The sequence below is a fragment of the Pinus tabuliformis genome, chromosome 3_2 (assembly GCF_031772625.1).
Source record: "Pinus tabuliformis cultivar Carrire ecotype Pingquan chromosome 3_2, CPIR1, whole genome shotgun sequence".
Taxonomy (NCBI): Eukaryota; Viridiplantae; Streptophyta; class Pinopsida; order Pinales; family Pinaceae; genus Pinus; species Pinus tabuliformis.
The window spans coordinates 287,196,344-287,220,759 of NC_142302.1; the positions used below are offsets into that span (position 1 = coordinate 287,196,344).

A 24,416-nucleotide genomic window follows, 5' to 3' on the forward strand; every position below is an offset into this window, starting at 1 on the left:
AATGAAGTTGAGAAGATCATAGACCAACGAGACACCTTCCTTTAATCGTTGTAGTTTTAGTTTTGCAACTAGGGTATACTGTTTTGGTTATGAGTTAAGCAAAATGAATATAGTTTACCTTGATAACATTTGAGAATTAACTTTTTTTTACAAATAGATTATAATTTATTTGTATTGCAATAGTATAGATTTTTTTCTTTGCAAGAGAGATCATACTTACTTTCATGGCATTTTTTTTCCTGCAACTAGCTTAGGGTTACTTTCATGTTATTTACCTTCTGCAAAATAGATTAGGACATCATTTCTATTATTTCCTTTGATGCAAATATATTAGAGTTTCTTCCATGTAGTATAATAAGTTATGCTTCAATCACCTATTTTCTTGTAAAGTTAATCTAGGTATTTTCCCTTTTGGAATTTGCAAAGTTGACTTTGTACATCTCATTTCAATTCATTGCTTTAGAATAAATTGAGCATAATATTGCTTCATGTCCATGTAGCATTCTTTGATGTTTGTAGAATTCCATATTGATAATTAAAGTTGGTAACCCTAGGAGTTGCAAAATTCTTACTGTAGTTTTGGGTCACATGAATTTTTCATAGAAGTGGGTTTCTAATAAACAAGAATTTCTAATTTTTAAATCTTTCAAAAAGTTAATAACTACTAACACTTTTTCTTACACTTCCTTAATAATATCTTTTAGAATAACAAAGTGGCTGATGGTTAATCTCTTATATTGGATATGGGATGAAGGAGTCCTAAAATTATTTTCTCATAACACTAATTTACTTATTTTTCTCTCTAAAACTTTTCCAATAACCTGGCAAAGATGATATTAAGATATCACTTCCATCGTGAATAAAAAATTCAACAACATTTATTTCACTTCCATTGTGTATAAAAGATATCGCTTTGAAATAAATATACCCAAAACGGATTGACTTAATATATGTTTGGCAAACACATGCAAGAATGGCCATTTCAATTGCTAAAACCCTAAGAATCATTCTCTTTTTCATTGGAAAGATTGCAAGTGCCTAATATTTATATGAAATAAACTTAGATTATTTTGTTGAGAGTTTCATGTTGGAATTCTTTCCGATAATGTTCAGTAATGCAAGCTATCAATTTTTCCTCATATAACTCTCGTAATTGAGACCATTTTCAACGTAACTAGTTTAAGATTTTCTTTGAGTCACCTATTAATGTGTTGATCAATTTTCCTTGCGTTTTTATAAGAATCATTCTTTTTCTTCCTTTGAAGATTATTGGGTTCATTTAACCATTTTATCACTTCATTTAAACTATATATTCACAGTTCCTTTTGAGATATCCCTTCATTTAAACGAGATATTAGTAGTTTTTTTTGAGATTTTTTTATGTGTCATCATACCAACCACCAAAAGGTTTTTAATTAGGTGTTCCGTGACCATATTGAATGAATTCATTATTCACTTATAACAAATCTTTGTGAGAATCCTACTCCATTTCCTTGAAAAGTGTAAGTTGTTTGGCATTTTTTTTTTTCTTTCTACTCATTGCACACATACATTTGCCTTTTGGCAGTTTAGTCAGCATATAATACTTCAAAAAGAAAAATCATTTCATCTTGATATACTTTGTTAAGAGAAAACATCATGAAAATATGATGATATTCCATAAGATTAATCCTAATTTTAATGCTTTCAATCTTATAAATTATTCTCACATTTTCTATTAAACTGTCCATTGCTATACCTAGATGTTTGATTTTTGAATTGTACCTTCCTCTCTCACTATAATTTTTTGGTAGACATGTAAGTATGTTAATGTCTAATAAATAAATATGAGACCTAATCTAAAAATAATAATAGAAATACTTTTTTATTTATATAAAACTCTTGAGGTAGGGTAACACCATACATTCAGTACTTAAAGAGAACACTCCACATGCCATGTACTTGTTAATACAAAACTTTAATTATATATAATGTTCTAACCTCCAAAACACTTCTGGTCCCTTTCATAATGTGGGTTAATCCCTTTATTTATTAGCTATCACTTGTTTATTCATTATCATTAACTAAACTAATTAATTATGGTCATGTATACTCTTTGCACCACTATGTGATATGTATATTATAATTTTTTTTTTATTTAAAAAAAAGTTCATAATTTTATTAATAAAAATAAAATTAGAATATAACAAATTGAATTTTATTATTTGTGTTACTTTCAACTTTTTCTTATTAATTGACCTTAGTGAGTTTTATATTACTTTTAACATTTTAGTTTTTTATTTAACTTTTTATCAATTTTTAAATGTTTATAAGAAAACATTTACATCACTCCACTGTAAAGTACTTCTAGGTGTATAATAACAACAACAAAAAAGAAGCCCCTCCCAAAAGTAATATTTAAATATATATTATATAAGTTTAATTTTGAGTTTTCTTAATAGATTTTAATTACACAAAAAAATACCAAGATATAATTATAAATATAAAGATCAAAGCACTTCAATCTTCAAAATATTTTACAAGCTTTTATCTCTAGGAAAAAAATATTTTATAAATATTTATAAATTGGAAATGGTAAAATTAATTAATGTTTTATAAATGACCTATTATTTATTATCAAAATTAAAATTTACCAGAATTGAAATTTATAAATTTACAACGAGAAAAGTATTTAGTCCATTTTTTAAAATGTAATTAAAATGTAAATATGCTAAAGAAATTTTACATCAAAAACTAATTTATAAAAAAATCAAATCAATCTAATAACTCTAAAAAATAAATAAATAAATATAATTTCAAATCAAAACAATAATTATAATGCTTTGAAGAATAGATGATCTATATATCTTCGCAATACTTTCATAACCCCCTAAAATCAAATAATTATGAAATCATGTACCGTTCTTTCTAACAAATCTTGAATCATGCACGACCCTTTCTAACCCATTTTTCTTACGGACAATGATTTGAAACAAATTTAATAAAACCAACTGTCCCAAAAAAAACATAACTCCCGGACTGTTCCTTCTATGCTATCAAATTTAATGTACTCCATCAAAGTATTATATAAATAAAATTGTAGTATACTCGCTGTTGCAAGGTTCAAGGTCCGATCCGTTATGAGATTCTAATCTACTTAGACGGAAAAATTCACTGTCAGAATGATAATATTAAACCTATTGCATTTTTATAATAATGATACGTATTAAAAATAGGTATCCATATGACATCAGAATCTTAAGATAATGTATGTTGTTCTAAGTTTTAGAAACAAAATTATTCAGAGTTACATAATCACGCAATCAGGAAGAGTAACAGAAATGCTGACGCCTGGACGGCGACGAGGAGGACGGGATTGCAATTTCCCTTCAAGCTCAGAGATTGCTACACGTGAACCTTCCTCAGCCTTCTTTCGGGCAGACTGTTCCACTGCCAACTGCTCTTCAAACATTTCGGGCAGACTGTTCCACTGCCAACTGCTCTTCAAACATTTTTGTAGATTTACGCAATGTCTCCTCAACCTGATCAAACACGGTATGCCGTGAAAATATGGCCAGAAACGCAATTCCAAATTTTCAAATGTATATAACGGCTAGTAACCGTATTCTCATCTAAATATAGAATAATAGAAGTCCATTGTTAACGCAACTCGATAATCCAGGACATTTTAGGGTTAGGCTAGCTGATTTTTCGTACATTCTGATTTTTCCCACATGTTTTATAAATATTCTACATTTTTACGATAACTGTTATTTATAAACAATTAAAAGATCCTGGAGATGTTGGTTTAGTTGGATGTGGGAGAAGGGACTCCCATAAAAAGTTGGTCAGATTAAGGTTTTCGGGACTAACATAATTGCCTCAACAACTTTCAATCACAATCAGGTTAGAACTGTTCGTTGATGGAACAGTAAAGGGGTTAAAGTATAGTTTAAATAGTGAAATATTTGACAGTAATACTTTATTAAGGTGTACATATTTTATTCTTTAGAATTGAGATTGTAATTTTCTCGAAAAAAATACAAAAAAAACATGTTATTGACCACCATCATTAAACTTACCAGTGATAGTCCAACATTAATTTAATTCAATTATAAATTAAATTGATATATTAAAAAAAAAAAAACTATTCAACATTCTCAACACATGTAATATTATATTAATAAAATATATACAGAGCGATGCAACATAGCCAAGTTAAGTATGGGAAGATTCAGAAGAGTTATTTTGATTTCTTTTAAGTATGGGAAGATTCAGAAGAGGTATTTTGATTTTTATTTGTTTTGTTTTTGGAGTATTTTTTAAGTTTTTTTTTTTTTTTTTGTGTTAGTAGTATATTGTGGGTTGGTTATTAATATGTTTGGTGTTATAATTTAATTAATGCACTATGTAGTATATGCTGCTCAATGGATTTAACTAAATATAAAATTTAAAGTTGGCATATACTGCCCTATTGCATTAATGCAGTTATAACTCTATTAATATTGATTTTCTTGAGTCTTGAAGATAAGGTGAACACCCCACACTAATATCTAACTAGGCCCCCTATGCACTCAGTCAAGGGTGGGAAATCTTGCCCTGGGTCAGTATATGCCACTCATTGGATTTAACCCAATATAAAATTTAAGGTTGGCATAGACTGCCCCATTGCATTGATGGAGCTATAATTCCACTAATATTGATTGTCTTGAGCTTGGGGTTAGTGTCACTGGTCAGTGTATGCCATTGATTGGATTTAACCAAACACAAAATCTAAGGTTGGCATATACTGCCCCATTGCATTAATGGAGTTATAGCTTCACTAATATTGATTGTCTTGAGTGTTTGGAGAAGTTGAATGCCACACACTAATATCCAACTCTGTCTGAGGCTCTCTATGCAAGGTAGTCAAGGGTGGAAAACCCTGTACTATTTCACAAATAGCATAAGAAATATTTGCACTGAAAATTATAGTAAAATTTTGTGAAAATCTTGCAGAAATTTTTGGATATCTAGATTATAGTTGTAAGTTTCAATATTTTAAGTGTCCAAAATTTTTTGATAAGGTTGAATCCATTTCCACTTTCAAAAAATTTCAAAATTTTCACCTAATTCTAACCAGAATTTCATGTCCAACCCAAAATTATTTCCTCATTGCAGTACACCAATATAGCAATATTAATGACACCAATATTTTAGAGCAATCTATATAGCGCACACGCCAACATTTTATAGGAATCTACTGCAATCTATATATCGCACACTGCATGGCATTACAACATCGAATTCATAGACTAGCTTCCTATAAATGATAAAACGAATCCACACGACTGGAGGCCCCGAATAAATGATTACCGCTTCTGCTGATTTTTTAAGCTGTTCAGCGTGTTGTTTTTCCATAGTTTCGAGTAAAATTTCTACTTCTTTCTTCGAATATCCACCCGATTCGATATTCTTACGCCTGTTTGACCATTCCTGCAGAAACGAAAAAAAAATGAGCAAAGAGAACTTTAGATATATTCACTACCATTGTAATTGCATTCTGAAACATACCTGAGCCTCACGGAACATCTCGTTAGTATAAGGATGTCCTTCATTTTGAAAACTTACAATGTCTATCTGCTTGAGCAATTCAGTTATTTGTTTTTTCTTCACTATTTCTGATTTGGTTCTATTATCGAAAAGAACCTTTCTACCATTGCACTTGAGCAAAAGCCTCTGCAAATGTTTACATATAAAGTTTTAACATGCCATGCTATTTAAATATATACGTTCGAAAAATATTAAAGATATTAAAGAAGAACTAGATTTCGATTTTTTGAGAACATTTTGCTTGCTCAGTCCAATTTCCATTCATATACGCGAAGAATAATTTATAATTTATAAAGTGCAGAATAGTAGTATTCTTTCTTTCGCCTATATATCACAAGATCACGGACAGTTGCATGGAGTAAAATTAACAGGTAAAATGGCATATCAAAGTTACTTTTACCAGGCATGAGATGTTATCAGGAACATTTACAATAAAATAAAATTAATACTGAAAATGGCAGTTATAAAAGAAAATAAATAGTGAAAATGGCAGCTTGGACATGAAAGTTATCAATCTGTATGTTAAGAATCAAAGACACATTTATAATTCATAAGAAACGAGTTATTTTCTAATGTTATGAAAAGTTTTGAATCTGAATGGTTTTTAAACATATTACAGTGACATTAAAGAACATAGCTAAACATATTGTAGTGACCTAATTTAATACTTGGGGTTTCCATGTTTTGAAACTAAACATCTTCTTTTCCTTCAGAAATTCAATGCGCACAGCAGAGAAAGTAAGATTCTAGAAACAAAATTAAAATTTATTAGAATAACAATCAATAATAAAGTATTTTGGAGAAGTGTCAGAGACATTGTGAAGTTGAACCTGTTTTCATAATTATATTTTTCCTTTAGAAATTCAATGCGCACAGCAGAAAACGTAAGACGCTAGAAACAAAATTAAAATTTATTAGAATTACAATCAATAATAAAGTATTTTGGAGAAGTGTCACAGACATTGTGAAGTTGAACCTGTTTTCATAATTATATTAAAAAGATATATATGGGATACTATTTTGAAGAAAAAATGTATAATGTGATCTGACTTATTTTATAATGAAAGAATAACAATAATGGACTCTAGTTATAACTAATCTAAGTAAAAAAGTCAATGTATTGTTCAATAGTTTGTTATTCTTTTTTTATTGAAAATAAAGCTAAAAATTATATATCATACTATTTTGAAGAAAAAATGTATAATGTGATCTGACTTATTTTATAATGAAAGAATAACAATAATGGACTCTAGTTATAACTAATCTAAGTAAAAAAGTCAATGTATTGTTCAATAGTTTGTTATTTTTTTTTATTGAAAATAAAACTAAAAATTATGTATGATATTTAGTATTTAAAAATTTTAATGACAAAAAATTATGTTATTATAAGTAATAAACAAGATACTTTATACTCATTTTATATAAAACAATTTTATATCAATTTTATTATATTTCAATGTGTTCCATACATAAAATTCTAATATCATATACATAATTTTCATTTGAATATATATATATATATATATATATATATATATATATATATATATGAGTGAGACAATGCAAGGTAACTTAGTATTACTATCTCTTTCTATAAATATGGACATGAAAATATAAGTACTCTTTACATTCTACTATGATGGAGATGTGTAGTTGCTTTTCCTCTTAAAATGAGGTTGACATGTGGCAAACACAAAGAACAAGTGTCCATCTATCTAACTTTAGATATATAGTGCACCAAGGGAGAAAGTCTCTCAATTGCAAATCTATGATGTCTCGAAAGGCATCAAAATTTTGTAGTGAAAACATTTACTCAGATTTTCTCAATCTAAAAAAGAATTAAGTAACCTCAACGAAATTAATACACTAATAGATAGAAAGTGAAAATGCATTTACAAAAGTGTATATACATTAATAATTTGAAAAATCAATTAAAATGATAAGAATAAAGTAGATGCTTTAATATCCATAAAACATGTGAATCAATATTAAAACATAAAAGAATACAAAACTAGACAAGGAACATTCCAACAATAATGTCAAAAAATGCATCAATCAAATTTCTCTATTTAAATTCACAACCAAGGAAAAGCTTACCAAATGAGGAGAAAATATGATACAATAGTTTTTTATACGTAATAAAAGTCTCTACTTATGTGATGTAAAACACCTAGTTTTTAGAAGCATTAGTATCCACGAAGTTCAAATCTCATGATCTAATTTTAGATAATTTGAGTGTAGAAATAAATTTCGAGTGTGTGGAAGCAAATTGAGAAATTACACTATTGCAATGAAACTTCCAAGTTTGGTACCACAAACCATCATGCTTGGAACTTCCAAGTTTCATACCACAAACAATGATGCTTTCAGGTAGCTCATTCTTTTATACAACATTGACTATATTACTTTTCATCTCGACATTAAAACTAATCTCTAAAAACAAATCACAAAAAAATAAAACGAACAAAAAAAACTAAAAAAAAAAATACCAAAAAAAAATTGATTTACATCATTCGAAAACCAAAGAAACAGAAAAGCCTATAAAGCCGAGGAAATTGTTGTAAGAAACCATTGAATTCTAAGGAGCTTGATCAAGAGGCTAAAGACATAGAGGACCATGGGTAGCTTAAGGAAACTCCTAAGAATAAAGTTGCTAAAGACATAGAGGACCATGGGTAGCTTAATGAAACTACTAAATATAAAGTTTTGTGTGAGAGGAAATATATTTAGTCAACATTTGTTGAAGATAATGGAGAATATCCTAGAATAGGTAGAGTTGGTTCGTAGCGTGAGTATAGGAATTAGTTTCTATTCCTTAGGATGCTATTCTAACTTCCCTAAAACCATGTATTCTTTTTAATGTGTAATGTTGATTAAGAATATAGAGTGTTCCGCAGAGCGAGACTCTCTCTTTTGTAGCGCTAAAGAGGGGGTTTTATTTTCATTAGTACAAACATTGCTATTTTTACCATGAAAGATTAAAAAGGGTGCGTAGTGCTCATTTCATTATATATAGATGATTTGATAATTATAAGTGATGATATATATCTAATTGATGAAATCAACCACAAGATATCACATATTTTTGAGATGAAGCATCTCTTAGGTCTCAAGATCTGGAGAGATTTAGGTCAAACATTTCTGTCTCAAGCAAAGTACGTTAAAAGCATGTTACAAAAGTTTAGAATGGATCAGTGTAAGCCGGCACTGGTACCATTGCACCAGAACATCAAATTGCACTGTGAGATGGCTCAAAAACTGTGGATGCACACTTTACAGATAGGTGGTTGGGAGTGTGATCTACCTAACCACCACTAGACGTGATTTGGCTTATGCAGTTAGTGTGTTAAGCCAATTTATGTCTAACCCACTTGAAAGCCATTAGACTGCAACTAAGAATGTTTTGAGGTATTTAATGTTTCGAGGTATTTACAAGGTAGTGTAGATTATGGAATTATTTACAATCACTCTTCTAATGCTAGACTCGCATGATTTGTAAATTTAGATCGGGTAGGAAATGTAGATGATCGCACATCTAACAGTTTATGCATTCAGTCTTGGATCCGGGGTGATCACATGGAGCAGCAAAAGGCAGAACACAATCTCCTTGTACTCAATAGAATCATACTATCAAGCCATATGTGGAGCAACGTGTCAGGCACTTTGGTTGCGAACACTTCTCGACTATGTTGGCGAAGAATATAGACTGGCAACAACAATGAGATGCGGCAATCAAAGTTCAATCAACGTGGCCAACAATCTCGTGTTTCATAAAAACACTAAACATATTGATACTGAGGTTAATTTTGCTAGGGAGAAAGTGCAATCTAAAGAAATTCATGTCGAATATTGTAATACATGTGATAATGTTGCATACATTTTCAATAATACTCTTGGAAAAGTTAAGTTTCAAATGTTACGGAGATGTTAGCCATATATGTGAACCCATTCTCGGAGTGTTTAAGTTAATGGAAAATATCATAGAATAGGTAGATTTGGTAGTAATTAGTTTCTATTTCTTATGATGCTCTTCTAACTTCCCTAAAACCATGTATTCTATTTAATGTGTAATGTTCATGAGGGTTTTGGACAGCCAAGACTCTCCTTGTTCACACTCTCCACCTGACCATTAGATTTTATTTTCATTAATACAAACATTCTCATTTTTATAACATTAGTGCAACCAAAACTAGTGCAACCAGAGATACGAATTTATACCGTAGATATTGGCACATTAACCTTAGGCCCGCAATCTGAGCCTGAGGAAAAGGACACTGTTAACGGCAAAAACATACAGGATCAAAAGACGAGTAAAAATGTGTTACTACGCTTCCAGAAGAACAAAGGAAGAAGCAAAAAGCTTCCCTGTACATTAATCATGTATCAGATGCGTATTATGTTAATAAAATTTACTTTCCATCTTTGTACGCAAGTCAAAGGACCGCCGATTTTCTTAAAATACAATGCTTGTTAAAGAGTTAATGAGTATGTCATTTATTTGTGAACATCATTTATAGAAATTATTTTAGGATTCAACTCCTTTTTCATGAAAATGTTAGAGAAAGAGTTAATTAGTATGTCATTTATTTGTGAACATCATTTATAGAAATTATTTTAGGAGATAACTCCTTTTTCATGAAAATGTTAGAGAAGAATCTTTTTGGTAAGAAAAGTGAAAAAAGTAACCTGAAGTAGTCTTCCAAAGTCTGTTCATTTTCATCCAACGCATCACCACCAGTAAAGACAACCACCATGTAATTGATAATTTTCTCACCAAACAAAGTTTGCAAGGTCTCTAAAGTGCTCGCTTCTTCTGTAGAAAATCGATTTTTAATGGAAAGTACCAAAAGAACTCCATGGAGTCCCTCCTTTGCGAGGTCAATACATTTGACAATTTCTTGGCCGAGAAACTGTAGTGTGACGTTGGGGTCAAAAAGGCCTGTAATGGAAAGCTTAATAACTTAGTTTCCTATCAATTTTACAATGTTTTATTTAGTAAGACAGTACATTCATGATCAAAACTGCAGTCTACCGAATCAAACCATGGAAAATGACTTACTAATGTTAAAAGGAAAACTATGCTAAACAAAACAGCCATAAAAGGAACGATAATACTACACCTAAATGCAAGAAACGGCACATTAAGAACAAGCTAAAAAGCCATTCCAATACGGTTATCATTGTATAAGAAGTGATAGAGTACACGGGGCAAACTGACTCTTAAAGACCAGACGTTAATAATATATATAATTATATTGAGTTTGTTTACAATGTGTAATAATGAATGATGAATAATGGTTTTCCCTCGTTACAATATCTTGGAAATATTGGATTATGTTGTTTATTATTTTAAAATCTCACATTAATGATTAATAGTATAATGTTATGTTATGTTTTATATAAATTTTAGGTTAATCTTAAAATTATTATTAAGGATCCGATGTTGAGTAATTATATTTTGATCTTTATATTATATTATATTATTATGTAAGTTAGAATTTTTCATAGTTTTATTTTATTATAATTGTATTGTTTATTTCTCTTATATATATTAAGGAGATTTAGTGTTAGAATCATCAAATTTTATCTTATACATTGTATTTATGAGAAAATAAGATTTTTTCCTCAAAAAAGACTATAATGATTGATTTCTTATCATTTTTAAAGTGCAAGATTCATAATATCTGGTATCAAAGATCATGATCCTAAGGTTTTGTTGCTTGAATGATGTCATCTTAGCATTTTCATTATAACATTTTTTCACGCAATCTTAGATGGTGAAACTTGAAAATATTGAGGGGAAATATTGGGGAAGGTCTAGTTCAAATTGCAAATCTTGCTTTGTTATAGTTTTTGAGATATTCACTAAGAGTTCTTAAATGTTCCTACGTTCATTCTCAAACAAGTAAGTTCATAATTTTTTCTATAACTTTGTTCTTAGGAGGTTTTAAATAGTGAAACATGGAACAAGTTGAGGAGAAATTGCAATGAACATCTGGTTCAAATTTTATACCTTGGCTAGCTATACTTTTGGAGATCTTCTCTAAGGAAGTTAGAGTTCTTGAATGCTCTTGAAATGTGTTTCAGACAGGTTAGTTTGGAATTTTCAATATAACTATTTTTTGGAAGGTGTGAGACGGTTAAACTTGATTTGTATTGAGGGGAAAGTATAGATAACATCTAATTCAAATTTAAAATCAAGGTTTGCTATACTAGAGATATTCTCTAAGGAAACTAGGGCTCGTGAATGCCCTTGAAATCAGTTTCAAAACAATTGGCCTGTCATTTTCACTATGAGTTCTTTCATGGGAAGTTTCAAATGGTACAACTTGGATTATATTGAGAATGAATATAGGGGCTATCTAGTTTATATTTCATAGTTCTATTTGCTATACTTTTAGATTTATACTTCATGCAATTTAAGGTTTATGAAGGATCTTGAAGTCTACATGAAATAGGCCACCTTGGTATTTTTTTGTAACATTTTTCTATGACTTTTTAAGTTGTGAAATATTCATGGATCTTAGGAGACATATAGGAGTATATGAAGTATAATTTTTGGAATTATGTTTGAAGAATCTCACACATGGGGCACAACACAATATTCATGGTGGGAAGAGGCCAATAATCAACAACTCTTAGGAAAGTCACCATAACATTTTCTTGGAAAATCAAATGACTGTCACACCTATGGAATCATAGAGAGGAAATGTGAGAGTGTTAAAGAAAAAAGTTTCATACTCAAAAGGATCGAGCCTCATACATATAAAAAGAAAAGGCTCATTAAGTTAGATATTCTCCAAATTAGTGTTTTAAAGGTAGGTAAGCTACAAGTGACTTAACTCTTGAGTAGAAGATCCAATATTTTATTTTTGTGATTGTAATTTGTGATAAAGAGGATTACTGTTATTATTTTCCAATATGATTACAAAGAAATCCATCACATGAATTAAACCCAATGAACCATCATCTTGTAATCATGAAGAAAGTGAAGACTTAGAATTTAGGTTTTCAAAATTAGACAAGAAAGTTAATGAAATGGATGATAGTATGTTCAAAACAATGGATTTATTAGAGTCTAAAGAAAAGAGTAATAGAGAAATAGTGGATGAAATGAAGGAAGAAATATAAAAGCCTATGAATACCATGGAAAATATTCTTTTGGGGAAAATATTATCTTGAGATTCAAGGAAATCATTAAAATAAGAAGACTCATTGTGCTAAAACAAAATCACCTATGGTAAATATCTTATCACAATTGGAGAGTATAAATATTTAATCATAGGACCATAATAAGAAATTTTCAATATAAGATCCACATCCAAGGTTTTCAAGTTAGTAGAAAGAAACTAATATATTGTTAAGATCTACATGAGGAAGTTTCATGGTAATGATATTATAACATGGACATTTTACATGGAGCATTACTTTGGTCAACACCAAATGGCATGCTATCAAAAGGTAAATATTGCATCCATATTTTTAAACAAGACCAAAATGTATGGTATTAATGGTTTTATTAAAGAAAAATTTATTTTGCTATATCTTGGTGTATTTTTACTCAGGAATTGATAACACATTACGGGGATATTGAGAGTAATGTTTTCTTTAGTCAATTGTTCAATATTTGGAAAAGCCTTTCAGTTATAGAGGACATTAAGAAATTCCAAAAGTTGATTCTAAAGGTAGAGGACATTTCAAAGGATTTTGTTTTAGACCTATTTTTTAGAATATTAAAGAAAAGAATTCAAGATGAGGTGCATATCTTTGAACATAAATATCTAGAGCATGTTTTCAATTTAGCAAGCAAATTTGAAAGTAAACATATGGTAAGTAGAAAATGAATCCCCAATAGTTGTAGAGAAGATCATGCTCCCTCTCCTAAACTAACAAGGTTGAATCCTTAGAAAATGGGTGAAAGAGGAGAAAAGAGACTACATTTCAATTGTGACAATGTTAAGTACTATATAAGCCTAATTTTAACTACAAACCCCCTTATTAATCCCTAAATATTGAGTGATTGCATTTATATTGTTATACTATTATCTAGGATAGAAGCCCTCATCATCTGATTTTATTATTTCTTTAACCATTCCCTCCTATATATATATATATATATATATATATATATATATATATATATATATATATATATATATATATATATATACACTAAGGAGATCTAGTATGAGAAACATCAAATATTGTCGTGTACATTATATTCATTGTAAAATGAAGTTTCCCCCTCAAATATGATTGTGATTATTGGTTTCTTATTAATTTTAAGCCACAAGGATAATAGCAATTGGTCCAAAGCTCATGATTCTAGGATCTTTCTACTTAAAACAAGTCATCCTAGAATTTTTTCTATCACGATCTTTTTTGGAGGTTTCAAACAATGACTCTTGGAAAATATTGAGAAGGAATCTCGGGAAATATCTACTTCAAATTTGAGACCTTGGTTTACTATATTTTCATGGATATTTTGCAAGGAATTTAGTGTTTTTTAATGCTCCTTAAATTTGTCTCAAATAGACCTTAGTTCACTATAATTTTATATATACCCTCTACTGAAGTCCAAGTTCCTGAATGGTCCTCAAAGAAATTTCTTAGCTTGTAATTTTGGCTATATGTTCATGTCTAGTACCTTTCAGATTGTAGAATATTTATGGATCTTCAAAGACATACAAAAGTACACCAAGTAGAAATTTTAGAATTATATCTGAAGGATTATAAATGTCACACAATATACAAGTTTCATCATAGGAAGAGGCAAAAAATAACCAAATATTGCCAAAGTTACTGTAACTTTAACTTGACATGTCAAATTTAGTTCAAACTTATTGAATTAAAGAGAATACATATAAAAGTATTAGGTAACAAATTTTGAGTTCTAGGAGGGCTCAAATCTCAAAGATATAGCATTAAAACTTAGCCAATTATTATATTCTCCTAATTAAGGTGCACAACTTAGTAATGACCTAAGTGTTGATTAGAAGATACCTTTTTTTAGTGACTATTTTTTTGTAAAGAGGAGTTATATTATTAATTTCCATCATGCGGCCAAAAAGAGCTACTTCACCAATTAAATATATTGAAAGATCATCCTTCACTCATGAAAGAAATGAATACTTAAAATTTAGGTTATCAATTAGAGAAGAGAGTTAATGAAACTCATGGTAGTATGTTGAAAACCCTGGTTTTATTAGAGTCTCGAGAAAAATTTAAAAGAGAAATGGAAAATATGATTAATGAAAACACAAGAAATTGAAAATAAAATGAATAAAAATAAGGAATATATAGAAAATAAGATAAATTAAAATATTAAAAAAATAAAAAAATTATCTCTATGGAATATCTTCTATTGGGGAGGCTTCCCAAAAGGGAAGTGGACATCATAGGAAATCAAGAACATAAGGAAAAGCATGGTGTGGAGAAAGAATTTCATATAGGGTGATCTAGATTATATCATTATATTATTTTTCATGTGTATTGAAATATTTCCTTAATTTCGCTATACCAATGACATAACCAAAATACACTAAGGATTGTTGACAAAATTCTAATTTCGTAAGGTTAACAACCAAGTAATGGTTTTCCAATGTCTCTAACATCTTCATGAGATTTGATATATTTTATTATCATGTATAGTTAATATTGAATATATCATCTAATTACAATGTCACAAATGAGTCTAGAAAAGATTGCAATCCATACTTTGCATGCATTCATATAGGTCATTCCTTGTCCTCAAAGTAATACTCCAAGTTTCTTATTCTTTAACATGTATCTATTGGTATCCTAATTTGAGATCTAACCTCGTGAAGTGATTAGAATGTTGTAATTAATCTAAAAATTTACTAATTTTGGGAAATAGGTAGTGATGTTTGAGGATTATATTGTTAAGACATTTATGGTTGATAAAAATTGCTCATTGTTAGGTATTATGATGATTGGTGACCTTCAAGGTGAGGTTCTTGATTGAATTTTTCTCTACTCTATTAACTGCTAAGACTATTTCATCACTCCATCTACTTCTAGGATGGACTTGTTGTACAACAAAATATTTGAAAATGTGGATTTAGGAAAAAACTATATCTCATGCTCTACTTCCTTCTTTGGTGGTAAAGTCCTATGTAGTGTACCAAGATCCATTTTCAAACACACTAACACCCTTTTATTATTTTCACATGCTAAATTTCTATTTTTTTCTTATACTAGATTATATAACTCATAAAAAATAACTAATACAGTTTAATTAATTATTAGTTATATATGCACATGATATACCTCGCCTTCTACATTAACTTATATGCAAATAATGCTTGATTAGCAAAAAACATATAATACAACATGACTATTCAATTGTTAACATCAATTACCATAAAAAAAATACAAATTAATATTCAAATTAAAAAAGAAATCATAATAGAACACTTTTCTTAATGAAATCCACCAAATAATTTTTTGCTAAGAACACTCCTCCTAGCCTTAGGAACTAATATTTTAGGACTCTGAACAACATGACATCCCTAAGTTACAACTATAACATTAGCATGACTAACAATATCATTCTATCACTAAGCCTCATACAATACCATACATAATTATATCACTCATATAACCATCCCAATAACCTTCATTTTTTTCTACTCAACCCACATCATCGAAGAGAGTATCCCCTATCTTTGTAAGTATGATCCCCTAAGTTACCTCTCTCTAATAGGTCTCTAGTTTAAGTTGTCTAGAAAAAATTATACCCAAGGATAGTACAGATGCTCCTATAGTAATTTTTCATTACATTCGACATGTAACTTAGTCTCCATACGGTTCTCCATTCCCCCTAGACAACCATATGAACTAGTAAAATGAATAGGTTGGAATAAATCAATAAGCCTCTACTTAACTCACAAAATTTGCACTTTTGTGTGCATGGATTTGATTTGGCACATGGCATTCTCTTAATTTCTCCCATGTAATCTAGGGTTGACTATTTTTGAAGATAAAAAATTTAGGTTATGAAACTAACTAATATTTTATCTCATGAATTTCTCTTTGATACATGTGAGCCCCTTCAACTCGCTTTTGTTCCCCTCTTACTCAATCAGATGCCCATGATACCTTTTTTTCATCGTTATGCCATGAGGGCAATGACATATTTTGTTATTATCATTATGTAAAATATTTATATTAAATACTTTCTTCCTTGGTCATATCATGAAACTTACCAACCTATTTATTTTCTATGTACAATTTTCATTACAAAATTAGGAGTATTACATTCCCATCCCTTTTAATTTTCCAGTTCCCTCACCCCACGTATTTTATTAGGGTCACTATATATAATATACATATATGAAAAGTATCGAAACAACTGTGGTTATGTATATCACATAGCCTCCTCTATCTCCCATATAATCTCTTAAGTGTTGTAACAACTAGAGCAGCTCCATTAGACCTTTACTAGCCCTGTGTAATTTCTCCAAATCGCCTTGACTTATTGGTCTTGCTTAGGGCCATGTATATACTGTGCGAATAACAAAAAACGAAGTATATTATGTAGATATATGGATGAAATTAATGAAAGTTCATATTCAATTGGCACAATTCTATTCATTATGATAGATGTCCCACAAAATCGTATTTCCAACTTGCTATAGCTTCCTAATTTTATTGACCTCCTCTTTTGGTTAAATTTTATAAATACATGGTCACCCACTTAAACTTATTTACCTATTATGCCCTTATATACATAATTTTTTTCTTATAATATCCTACTTTCAAATTCTATTTAATTTCCATTACTTGTTATTCCATTTCCTTGAGAATATCTAGCACAAGAAGTAATTTGTTAATTTTATTATCACAACATACTATAGTAATTCATTTTCATAATATAATTCCTCAATTATGATCGTTTTTAATGAATCTTGATATCAATTATTATAGTGAAATTCAACTAAGTATAAATACTCTTCCAATTTTGATGGTTTCTAAATCACATACATCCTTAAGGTAACTTCAATCACCTAAATATGCCTCTCTATCTACCAATCTAAATCTAATGGTATGTTGAATTGAAATTCAAATTAGTGCCCAATGGATTGAATAAAACTTTGGAAACATTTGATGTAAACTCGTGATCCTTATCAAAAATTATTTCCTTATGCTCTCCATATAACCTAGCAATTTGTCTAATGTATATTTCTATAGTGTTGGTTATGTTATATGTTGAATTTATTTGAAATGAATGAGTAGACATAGCAAGCTTATCGACCAATACCATAAAGGAGTCATGTTTCCTCATAGTCCTAAGAAATTTTGTAACAAAATTAATTAAAACAAATTCCCACTTCCACTCTCGAATGGGCATTTCTTATGACAATCTAGTTGGATGTCTATACTAACCTCAACTTTCTAGCATTTGAAACACCTAGATATATAATCAGCCACTTTTATTTTCGTACATGGCTAACAATATTTATCTATTACTATTGAAATTGTTTTTTGGTACCCTTGATGGTCGAGATAGGGTAAATTTATGGAGTTCACTCATCACTAGTGATTCTAATTGCATACAATTTGGAACATAAATGTTACCTTTGTACATAAGCATTCCATCTACACTCAACTCATAATTTGTGTGTTTTGGTTGTAAATCACCTTGCTTTAGATTTTCTTTAATTTGGATGTAATGGTAATATGAAATTGCATCGTCTAAAAGTATGACATTAGAATCAAAATTTTGTATACTTATGGCTGTAGCATGCATTGCATGCATTCTTCTATTTATTGTATCAACACTTATGTTTTCTTCTCCTATTATGTGCATTATTTCAAATTCATGCACACTAAAAAATTATGACCATCTAAATTTCCTTGCATTCAACATTGGTTGCTCAAATATATATTTTAATCCGCTCTGATCTATCACCAACTAAATTCTCTTTCCCATGAAGCTGTGTCTTCATATTCTAAGAGAATGCACTATGGCTGCCAACTCCAAGTCATGTGTTGAATAATTGTCTTTATGCATATTCAATTTCCTATATTCCTAACATATCACATGGAAATTTTCCATAAATAATCCACCACACCATTTCTTTCCTGCATCAATGCACACAAAACATTTGTCACTCCAATCTACAAATTTTAAGATTGGTATAGATATCAATAAATTCTGTAAGTGTTGAAAGCTTTCCTCACATGTTGTTTTCGTTAAAATTTTATCTCGTTCTTTTTCAAATAACTAATGGGTTGAGAAATGTTTGAGAGACCTTAAGTAAATATTATCATAATGTCTTGAAAGTCCCATGAATGAGTTAACCTCGATCATATTTCTTAGGGCTAGAAAACTTATGATTGCTTCTATCTTCTTTATACCTTCTTTTGAGAGGATATGCCTAAAGTAGTGGATCTAATTTTTTCAAAATAAACATTTACTAAGTTTGGCATAGAGTTAATTATCTCTTCAAACTTGTAGCACCATCCTTAATTTTTTCTCATGCTCTTCCTTTAATTTGGAATAAATCAATCTAGCATCTAAAAATACAATGGAAAACCACAAACCGTCTAAAAATTCCATTCAATAGTCATGTATAAAAACCAAGTGCATTTGTTAATCCAAATGGTAGAACAAAACATCGTACTCTCAATCACTTTTCCTAAGGGTTGTTTTACTTATCTCTTATTCTTTAACTCCTACCAGATGGTATCTTTATCTTAGAACAACCTTGGAAAATACTTTTTCTCCTTTTAGCTAATCATATAAATCATGTATCCTTCATATTCATAATGGATACTAGTAGTTAATTTTTACGTTGTTTAGTTACATAAAATCTATGCACAACCCAAATGTGCCATCTTTATTCTTAAAAAGAGAATTGGGGCTCTCTAATGTGACATAGTTGGGAATCTATATCCTTTCTTTAGAATTTCCTCCAAATGTATTTGTAATTCCTGCAACTCTAGTGTACTAATTCTATATGGAGTTTAGCCACTAAACTAGTGGAAAAATATATTCCCTTCTTTGGTTGAAATTTTTGGTTTCCACTATGCACATTCTCATATTTATTCAGAAATGGGTGGTATTCAAAACATGGTATGATCTCCTTGGATGCCTCCTTCATATAATATGCATATACTTGAAACCCTTATCTAAAGCTCCTTTGAACTTCATATGTAGTATATATATGATGGAAATGGCTATTAGAATCTCCGAGACCTTGTTTTGTTACCCTTCCTCATAACGTGTAACAATATAGGATAGACTGACACTTTTCCAACCAATTCATGCCAATGAGAATGCCATAAGAACCCAAATGAATGACATTTAAATTGGCAGTGTTATTTACCCAATTCAAATTTATTGGACAACTCCAAACAATTTCATTGAAGTATCTTCTAGTTCCATTAGATATCTAGACGAACTACGATCTTCTGGGCATCACTTTTTTTTTACTTGACCGACTGGAAATTTGAACCTTAAATATCATGTTTTAAAAAATACTTCATAAAGTTGTGATTGCCAATTTATTTACCCCCTGTGAAATTATGCATGATCTCTTTTAAATGAATCCTATCCACTGTTTTCGAACTAATGTAACTATGACTTACCCTTGGGTCAATTAAAATTGCAATAAGTTGGTTTCAAGTATTACCTTCTACTTCAATCATGTGTAATTAATTCTTAAGTTTTCAATCTTCTATGGTTTCATATATCCATGCGTTATTTCTTCCCATGTCCTCAACTGTATTATCTACTCGAAGGTTATGGATAGTCTTCAATTTTTCCTCCTATGAGGAAAATATATGAACAATATTTCTACCTTACAACCCCAAAATTTAAGCAGTTCTATTGGTGTCTTCCTTAATTATTTTTCCATATTGGACACATATTGATCCATTGGGCTTGGTTTATTTATATTAGGGATACTTGTAAAATAAAAAATGGGTTTGGATCCATTCATCCTCTTAATTGCGTTTTCCCTCATCTTCTCTTCCAATACCTCTTCCAAGTTCTTTGCTCATCAACTATGATTTTATGATTGAAACATTAGGCTAAACCACTTAGAAATATTTTTATTTGGACCTTCTTATCCTCAATAAATCCAACATGCCTCAATAGATTGAGGAATTTATTTCATATTTCTCCATGATCATTTTCCAAAGGTTAAGTTCTAAGAACTCCATTTTTTTATATTAGTACTTAGAAAAATAATATTCTTGAATGCATTATTTAAAATTATTTTAAGTAATATTCTTCTCATTCAAATGCTTGACTTGTGTTAGCTAGTCCCCCACATGGAAGCCTTTTTTTTCCAGTGGTAAATGGAAATCATGGCTTCTATGTTGAAGTAGCTATGTAGTTGAAATTACTTACTAACCCAAAGAAGCCATGATTCAAATTATTCTCCTTTCTCATATTCTCCATCATATATTGCTGGATTTATTCTTTTGAGTTCCACTTATATTTTATCAAACTCATATATCCTCCTTTGATGTCTTACAAAAGCGACATGTAGAGTGTTATGTGATTCCCTATAGGAATGTCCCGTTCATACTCAGTAACCACGCAAACGTTGTGGTGTTTGATTTATAGTGGCACTTTCTAAATTTTATATATTTTATATATTTTCCTTGTATCACAAGGCTTATTCTCCTCTCTATGCCTTGAGTTTCCTACTCTCCTAAGTTTCCCTTGCAACTAGTTTAGGCTTTAAAGTAGTTGATTGGTCTTCTCCTGGGAACTAATTATCCTTTTATCATCAGCCTTGTATATAAATAGCCCAATCCTTAGGCTCTTAATGGTATATGACATCTCATTTGTCTCTTCTCTATCTCTATACCCATTTAATTTTGAGTTAGTGACACCCATATTAACATTCATCCCCAAGCCCCCAATATAATTTTTATGGACATATAATCCTGAACATCCTCCATACTCCATACTCCTTATTTTAATGTCCATTTTTTTAAATTCTTGTTTCTATTTCTACAATGTGCCTATAATAGTACTATTTAACTCTTAAAATGATACTTAAATACAATTTTCCAATTATATGTAACTTAGGATTATTTCACCATTATATGTTATCAATAGCCTTTTTTTCTAAGAATATTTACTACCTCATTCAAAAATGGGTTGGGAGATTATTTCTCCTCCTTACTAGCTTTCTATTTATTTCTCACTTGTCCAAACTTGATTTGTAGGTTGAAAATTATGTTTTTTTTATGTTTGGCTTAATTTGCCCAATTTTTTCTTATACTAGTACAACGTATTTCCACTAATATACGAGGAAATTGGATGCCTAGATTATAATACTAATTCGATGCCTATGTTATGCTATCCCATGGATTTCTTTTGACTTCTCTTGTGCCCCATTCTGAGTTTTGAGGAAGGACTTGTGCCTCCTAGATGTAAACTAGTACCTGATTCCTCCCTCACTATTTCAAGTGTAATTTTCTCATACTAAGTCTATTTCAAAATTTAAATATCTAATTCAAATTTTCTCTCCAAGATATTTCATTTTAATTTTCAAGATCCTTTCTCAAGGAAACAACCTTAGCTTCTAGTTTATTGTATGTCCTTCATTTTCTTTTAGTTGGATGGTCACCACTTCTTTGATTATTCTTTATTCTTCTAATTGATTATTTGGGAGTATGATTATGGTTTAATTAGAGTCATAATATCTCCTTTCATAACACATTAGTATATATCTTAACGTCTTTGCATTTATCCTAAATTTGTCTATTTATCTAAAGGAAATAATCAATCCACATTCAAGATTTTCTTCTTCTTATTTTGACTTGATTTCTTCTTTTCCCTTTCTATGGGTGTTTGTGGCCATGAGAAGGAAATATTTAGCACTATCTTGATTAGATGATTTTTCAACCTCTTAGGTTTATGAGATGTTTTCCTATTTAGAATAAACACCTTTATTCTTGAAAGTATTGTAATTATTAATTTTCCTAGAATTCTTCATTTTGTTTTCATCATATTAATTATCTCTCTAACCATATGATCATTTAGAAACATAATGATTAATTTACCACAATTATAACACTTGAAAGGTAACTTACCTTTATCTCTTCAGCTACTGGAATTAACAAAGATCTTTTACTTATGTGATGTTACAAGAATTTCATTTAAAAGAGTATAAAACAACCACATGTGCATATTAAAAAAAGAAGAAACGTAACAACAACCATCAAATCAATGAAAACAAACACGTTGATGATGAATTTCACCCAATGTGGGTAACGTCTTTGGGCCCAATGTCAAGAGAGTGGAGGTTGCTTCATTTAATGTTGTAAATGATGATAATGTACATGGAATTCTCTTTGTCATTACATGAAAGAATACACTCAATCAGAGTGACATTCCTCTCCATGATACATTCTCCCTACACAAAATCTCACTCAAATGGATTCTCCTCCAACATGACAAGCTAATCCAATCTCACATAATATGGAAAAAAAGCATCCATAAACATAATAGCAATTGGGGATCTCATCAACAAGAACATGATGTCAACAAATCAAGAAGCATAGCATGACATAACTGCATCATATACCTCCACGTTCAAAGATGGCTAAAAAATAAGCTTAGCTGCTGAAATGGACTGCACCACTGAAATCATGGTGATGAGTGGTGTAAAATCAACTATAAACTTGTCCAATTATGACACCGTCAAAATCTGGGCCATCAATAATCTTGTTGAAAATGCTCGGAAAATCTACTGCTCGAATGAAGATTCTAATTGCACCACCACGCTCGCTACAAACTTTCGAGAAGAATGACTATAAATTCGACATCATTTTGTCCCTAGAAAAATTTAGTCTCTAAGGGAATCTAAAGATTCCTCAACATTCTCCAAAGATTCTTAGATGTTGGACACCTGCATTTCTGCTACTCATATGGAGCTTCTAACTGCACGATTGGACTCTTAGTGAGAAAATGTGCAAAAATTACTATCCACAGGTCAAATTCTTGCATTGGCACCTATTGCCATCAAGGGAATCTTTCTGCACATCTTGTGGATTCTCATTCACGGTTTTTCCTTCCTACAACTCGTCGTTCTGTTGGTTGGAACTCTGCCCCTCCTTTGTGGTGGAATGAAAGAGGTGAGTTTATATAAGTTTGTGGTGGTAGATTTACCAACATAGGGTCGTTGGTACAATGGTTAAATCACGTGTTCGTTGCCGAGGTGTCGGGGTTTCAAAACCCGTCCCGTCCAAACTTGGTGCTTTATTTAATTTTTAAACTTGCGCTATAATTTTAGGTTGATGGTTAGCATTTCCATGAGTGGTTTTCAGTTATGGTTATCAAATTCATTTGAAACGATTATCACATATTTAGATACATATTACTCTTGGCATTGATTTAACATATAATGTGTTATGTTATGGTTTTGTGGAACCACCCAAGAAACGGCCCGACTCCATCGGGCTGGGCGGATTCAGACGTCGTCGGTTCTGGAAGTCATGCCATATGGCGCGTTGTTAACTATTTGTGTTATACATTTGGAATTTTGACCAGTGGGGGTAGTTGGGGTTAGGTACTACCCCCTATTTTTAACGGTTTTTTTTTTTTTTTATGTTATATAATATTTTTGTCAATTTGACCAAAACCAAGGGTAATAATATAAATTAATTGTTTGACAAATTTGTCTATTTTTGGGAACAAAATTCCATGTCTGAGACTTTTTCAATTTGTAGGATCATTAAACCTCGCCCACATACCCAGTTTGACCAAAACTTTAACTAGATATATCTTCCTCATTCGAACTCAGATTGGAGAGTCATTTGCACTATTGGAATCAGGGTGACAAGCACTTCAATTT

The 24,416-nt window shown here is 30.3% G+C and overlaps 1 protein-coding gene across 1 annotated transcript in view; it reads right to left on the reverse strand.

The window, feature by feature from the left end:
• Positions 1 to 3,443: 3,443 nt before the first annotated feature.
• The window catches only part of LOC149180740 (immune-associated nucleotide-binding protein 9-like), a 183,985-nt gene continuing 163,012 nt past the window's right edge, over positions 3,444 to 24,416 (reverse strand). The window contains exons 2-6 of the mRNA XM_089413979.1: positions 10,258 to 10,510; positions 7,309 to 7,322; positions 5,533 to 5,705; positions 5,335 to 5,454; positions 3,444 to 3,521 (exon numbers count right to left, since the gene is read on the reverse strand). Of these exons, the coding sequence (XP_089270105.1) occupies positions 3,444 to 3,521; positions 5,335 to 5,454; positions 5,533 to 5,705; positions 7,309 to 7,322; positions 10,258 to 10,510 (638 nt within the window). The remainder of the gene's footprint in view (positions 3,522 to 5,334; positions 5,455 to 5,532; positions 5,706 to 7,308; positions 7,323 to 10,257; positions 10,511 to 24,416) is intronic.